The 6,434-nt window shown below is 34.1% G+C and overlaps 1 protein-coding gene across 1 annotated transcript; it reads right to left on the reverse strand.

The window, feature by feature from the left end:
* Positions 1-1,067: 1,067 nt before the first annotated feature.
* Positions 1,068-3,993, reverse strand: STRIT1 (small transmembrane regulator of ion transport 1). The gene is made up of 3 exons (XM_077159139.1): positions 3,921-3,993; positions 1,249-1,344; positions 1,068-1,154 (listed from the first exon to the last, which is right to left on the reverse strand). The coding sequence occupies exons 1-2, from the start codon at positions 3,931-3,933 to the stop codon at positions 1,253-1,255; spliced, it is 105 nt and encodes a 34-aa protein (XP_077015254.1). The 5' UTR covers positions 3,934-3,993; the 3' UTR covers positions 1,068-1,154; positions 1,249-1,252.
* Between the last annotated feature and the right edge of the window lie 2,441 nt (positions 3,994-6,434).

Consider the following 6,434-nt stretch of genomic DNA (forward strand, 5'->3'; position numbering starts at 1 on the left):
ATAGTTACACATTTCAAAAATGGAAACTAGAAGTCAAGGTACATTCAAAGAACTTTTGCTTTCACTTGTGTCTTCTCTTGTTTCAAGACTTTAATATAAGCAAATATGTATGCATATTAGTATACGCCTTCCTTTTCTTAACAAAGCAGAGGGTACATCGTTCTCTATCTGCTTTTGTTACTTAACACCATACGCTAGAAATCACATCGTATCTGTATATAGAGATCCTCTTCATTCTTTTCAGTTGCAGAAGTATCACAGTGTGCAGACACACCACAGTTTACTCGATCAATAGCCTATTCATAGACATTTGGATTTCCAGGTTTTTTAGTTACAACAAAAACTGCCAAGATGAATACCCTTTTGTATATGCCATTTTTATTTCTGCCAGTATATCTATGGATATTGCCATATTCCTAGGAGAATGATAACTAGCTCAAAGTTAAATACATACATATATATAATTTTGGTAGATGCCACCACCTCCCACAAAGATGTTATACTATTTTTTTTTTTTTTCGCATGGGCAGGCACCAGGGATCGAACCCAGCATGGCAGGTGAGAATTCTACCTGCTGAGCCACTGTGGCACTGCCCAATGTTACACTATTTTGCATTTCCCCAAAACCGTATATGAGAGTGCCTGTTGTTTCCACAGCCTTGCCCAGAGATGTGTTCTCAAACCTCTTCATTTTTTCCTCATGGGTGAATAAATGGTTCCTCAGTGCAAATGGAACTACATTTCTCTTGCTATGAGCAAGAGGTGAAGGGCCATATACATTTCTTTTTCTGTGAACTATTTTTCCTGTAATTTCTTTGTGAGTATATGTGCCTGGCAAAAAAAAAATGTTTTCATGCAATTTAATTTATCAATAATTTCCCTTCTTGGGTATGCATTTTGAGTCACAGGAACATGTTTCTGACTCTCCTGTTACAGAGAAATTCACCCATATTTTCTTATAGTTCCTATTTGTAACCAGAATTTTAAAGAAGTTCCTGGAGAGATTTTTATGCACAATAAAGTAATAGCTTACAAATCCAAGTTCATTAAGCGATGCAAACATTTCAGTTATGTACATGAAAAATATTTAATAATCGGTCATTTTCGTGGTTTTCTCAATTCTTCTAAAGGATGGCAATCTGAAGTCTTCTGACCTGTATGAAAAATGTTACATTAATAAGACAGAGAGATTATTTTTTAAGTAACTTATGTTCTCTGTGAATAAACATTTAATATGTAGTACCTTACCTTTCTAAGAGAAGACAACATATACCATTATAATGCAGCCCACAATCCAACCAATCAAGAGAAGAATCGGGACCAGAAGACGAGATGATATCATCTCTGCTCAAAAAAGTAAGAAAACAGCTTAGCTAAGTCGTTTTGGCATGAAACCTTTGCAATCAAGAGAATAGGAGGAATACAGAAATATCAAGAAAAGATGATCTCATCATACCCATCCATGATTATTATTTTGTTTTCTACAAAGGGCAATGTGACTTAGTCGTAAGCCACTGATATTGGGAACAGAAGACTTAGGTTCAAGAACCAATCCAGGGCAAGCTGGAACTTGAACTTCCCTCTTTGCAAAATGGAGATAATGAAACTGTGATATGTACTCCAGCAGTTGTGAGGGTGAAATAACGTAGCTTGTATGTAAGAGCTTTGTAAACTCTGGCCACTATGTGTGTGTTTAGTGCATACAGCATACACTCATGCATTTGCTTGCTTATATACAAATAACCCAAAATGACCTTGGGGTCATTCCTACTAAATTAAATAATCATAACACTGAGAAAAGCACCGAAAACTTTTCTTGGCCTCAATAGCTGACTTTATCTTAAATATAGGAAAAAGAAAGTATTGTATCTTATATAATCACACTCCTCTAGATAAAAGAGCCTTTTTTAAAACTTGTTCAATGTAACAGGCATCATTGGCCCATGAATTTATAAGTAGTAAAAACAGAACATACATATAAATATATATATATATATATACATATATATTTTTTCCATCCTGCTTCCTATTTGTAACTTTAAATGTAAAAATCAATTTATAAAAGTATCTTTTCTTTATATTCACTGCATCTCTATCTTGTTCTTTCAAGAAAACACACACACACTCATGTTATACAAAGAGATTTGGAAATAGCACAAAAAGACATCCTATAGAATTAATGAGCCCATGTTAAGGGCTCAGATATATTTTTAATTGAAAAGCACGGTTAGGTCTTATGCCATTAGCTAACAAAGAGAATGCATATTCTTAGTGAATGCACTCCTATTACAATTTCTGTCACTTTAAAAATGTGAAGTTTTAAAAAGTGCTATTAAAATAAATCATCGGAAGAGCAGACACGTCTAAAATTAGAAGATACTCTTATAAAAGCAAACTTTCAGAAGTGGCAAAAAAAATTTAACACTTGAAATCTATTGTTTTAAAATGTTGGCGTCCCTCTCAACTCTGACAGATTTCAATGACTTTCCTTGCTTCTCTGTTCCATTGCAACCTTGGACTAGGCATTAACTTGCTAGAAGAAAAAATTCTCCTCTTTACCTGCCACATGGCATTCCCTTAAGGATGAAGGGGGCATTATAACAAGCCCTTTACTCTCAATTGAAAAAAAAAAAATCCTCTTTATGAATTAAGATGCCCTTAGAGTGAAAGGACATAACAGTAATTGTTTGAACTGTTCATGTGACTTGACATTTTTCCCAATTTTAAAGAACTTGAAAATTAATACTGGTGCTTTACTTGTGCATTTATAAATATTTTACACAAACATTCTGATACAATTCAAAACTTCCAATATAATTGAACTCTAAAAATAAATATCCTATTATATACTATTCCTTGTAAGAGAATGTAATCAACTTGCATTTAAGCCTTCAATGTATACTTGTTTCAGTGTTGTTTTAACACTAACACTTTTAGAAGAGTTTATCACACCCTAAAGCATTGCTTAGAGATATGAATATACAATAACCAATGTACTTTGCACACGTAAGATTTTAATATTACAAATCAGAGCAAAACTTCTCCTTAAATATGGGGAGTAATTTCAGAATGTTTCTCTCTCTAGCCAGTTCTGAACATTCCAAAGTGGTTACACCTGGAATTCTTAAGGGCGCTGTGTTCTAAACGAGACTGCCTGAGTTCAAAACCTGGTGCCTTGGGCAAGTTATTAAACTTGGTGTGCCTCCATTTCCCTATCTGTGAAGCAGGGATGAAATTAATCCTGCATATCTTATGCAGTTATTGTCTGGATCAAAGGCATTAATTTGTTAGGTACTTAATAACAGTTTCTTGGACACAGTTTTATGTATATACATATACATACACACATACAAAATACCCACACATAAATGCATTTATCTTCAACCTTATTTTGTCATACTCAAGTCAATCATTTATTGTAAGCATAAAAAATGTTTAAAAACCTGAAAAAAAGAAATTGTGATGGGTATATTAGACATGGCTGAGTCCAATAGTCTCATTTCACTGCAAGAAAATCAGTTCAGAGAGAGAGAGAGAGGGACTTCTCCAAATTTGCATGGCTGTCTCGTAGCAGAGATCTGATACAGAACTCAAGCGCCCTGGGTACAGCATACCACAAAACCTCAAATCGAGTACAGCACTGGTCAGTTAACTGATTTCTCCCTTCACTTTCAAAATAAGCAGGAACAAAATTAAGCCCTTTTGCTAGTTTGTTTCACTTGAAATTACTCGTAAACTATAGTCCATCAGTTGCACAGCTTTTGCCTTTTTTTTTTTGCAGCCACCTGACATATATTGTTGAGGTTCCTTGAGCAGAGATATTACACTCTTCAGAACTACTGGGAAACCCAAAGACCATAAAATAACCCAGGGGACTGAAAGCCTTTTTGGCCAAAAAAGTTTGATGCCTAAAATCTTACCTTTTTCAGCCATTCTTCCTGCTGGTGGGTAGATTGGTCAGATCAAGGCTTACCTCTTCGCTATTGTTATACAGCCTCTCTTTGAACTTTAAATAGAGAGATATCTGAAGAGTGTGGCAGCTGCCTCACTCCTAGCTGCCAGTTATCTGCGGGGTGATGTAAGTAATTGGAAAGCAGAACTCCTCTGGCTCTCCTTGTTATTATGGAGAAAGCAAAGGGCTATACAGCCTAAAAAATTAAATAAACTGAGTGATCCTAACCCAGGGACATGCAGATTTTTAATTTACCCAATGCCTTGAGATCGCAGGTAAAAAATGTTCAGTGAAGAGGACACAGTGCAGTGGGAAAATGGCATTGCAACTAGGTAAGTTCCATCAAGGAGAGAAGGCGAGACATTGGAAAGAAAGGACTTTGGGGTTGGCTAGAACTGGGTTCGAATAACAGCTCTGCTTCTTCTGTAATATAGGCTAAGGTGCTTAACCTGGGTTGCTTAAACTTGGCTTAAAATGAGACTATTAATACCAACCCATAAAATGTCATAAAGAGTAAATGAAATAGCTAGGTGGAATAGTTGGCTCTTTATTGTATTCAAAGAGGCAAAAGATCAAATAATAAATTATGTAATGCTCCTTCATTTGAGCCATTCTAAAAAGACAGAATGTTAATATAAACATATTAGAAATTGAAGACAACAAAGAAGCTGTGGCATGTCCTAGAATTTTTAGAGAGCAGTCATAAGCTTGTTGTTTTCATTAGCAATGTATAAAAATAGGACATTTCATTTTTCAAAGTCCAACCTGGCTTATGTAACATGACCTAGATATTTCTCATTGGTACATCTTTCAATTCTGGGTCTGGATGGAAAAGTTTCAGAAAGTGACCTTGTGGCCAATTACCCAAACAAAAAACAAAAAAACCAACACATCAGTCCCCTATTTGAAGGGCTGCTCACTTTTCCCACTAAAGATTAAGAGAGTCATCCTCTATAAGACAAGCTTTGCCTGATCAAATCTCCATCAAGATCCAAGAGCAGCTCATCTTTGCAAATGATCCTATTGTCCCGTGGGTCAATGGTTCTTCATTCCCTAGAGAATAAAAATATGAACTCCTTGTTCAGGCCCCTGAGAAGCTTCATCTCTCTGTTTTCCCATTTGCAATGTGTTTCAGCCACACTGAACTCCTCACTGCTATCTGAATTCAAAATGCTACCATTTACATAGGCAAGAAGCATATTTGAGTTTTTCTTAAATAATGTGTCCGTAGATTAGCGTGTGAAGCCAATGATCTGGCATGTTTATTGTATATTTATTTCATTTAAACTAAGTTGTCATTTGTCATATCTCGACAGACTGATATGTAGATAGATAATACATATACGTGCCTGTGTACACACATATGCACTCATGTACATTTGAAATTTATTATTTAAAAAAAGCATGGCTGTACAAGGCAAGCAGAGAGATTATGTATTTTTTCTGTGTAACACAATTCTCTGTTTATCTGGTACAGTCTGGTATTTTTTCAATATTAAATAACTATATATTGAACAAAGATTAATGGAAGGCAAGAGACAAACAAAGAGAGACAGAGAAAATAAAGAAAAGTGATCATTGATCTCATTTAAGAAACACTGAAATTTTTAACTAAATAGGTTACACAAACACTCTAGTTATTTTAAGGCCAAAAAAAGGGAGACATTCAAAAGAAGCACACCATGAGGGTCCCTGTACAAAACAAACAACTATAATAGAGCAAAATAATTTGCCTAAACTGGATGAGAACAGTTCCCATTTCCATTTCAATTATACTAAGCTCTCTTCTTTCATATGAAATTGACTATTATTATTAAAATTATTGGTATAAATTTGGAGTTTGAGGGGGTATTACTTTATAAGTCATCATTTATTTTTCTTATTTTTCTATAGGATGAGAGAGAAAAAAAAAAACTTAATTCAATCAGCATGAATTCCCCAGACCTCAGAAAATGGTTCAGTCTAGAATTTCATTTCCTTGGTGTTCTATCAGCTAATTAAAAATATATATATAATAGTTTTTAAGAAAAAAAATTTTGTTTGTTAATAAAGTCGCTTTAGATTCGTAAAACCAAGGGTGAATACTTAAGCATTCTCTTAAGAAATTCTATTCAAGTTCATTTTCTTCCTTTACATATTTTTTTAATTTTTATATTTTATTTATATACATATTCTTCTGAAGATATAAATAACAAATCTCTTCAAAATTTGGCTTCTTGTTAAAAATAAATTAGATGTCTTCACATTTTAAATATTTTATAACCATTTGTGGCTGGAATTACAGTAAGCATCTGAGTACAGTAGATGCCCGGTGGATATTTACTCATGGAGTGGAAAGGAAGAACACTAAATGCTGTATAAGGTAACTTATTTTGCATGCTAAGCAAAAGAATATTATAATATGATATTAACTATATGCTAGGTTTTTAATGCATGATTTATATGGAGAATATAGTGAAACACCAAACTATTTCATTGTTCT

Source organism: Tamandua tetradactyla, chromosome 5 (assembly GCF_023851605.1).
Source record: "Tamandua tetradactyla isolate mTamTet1 chromosome 5, mTamTet1.pri, whole genome shotgun sequence".
NCBI lineage: Eukaryota > Metazoa > Chordata > Mammalia > Pilosa > Myrmecophagidae > Tamandua > Tamandua tetradactyla.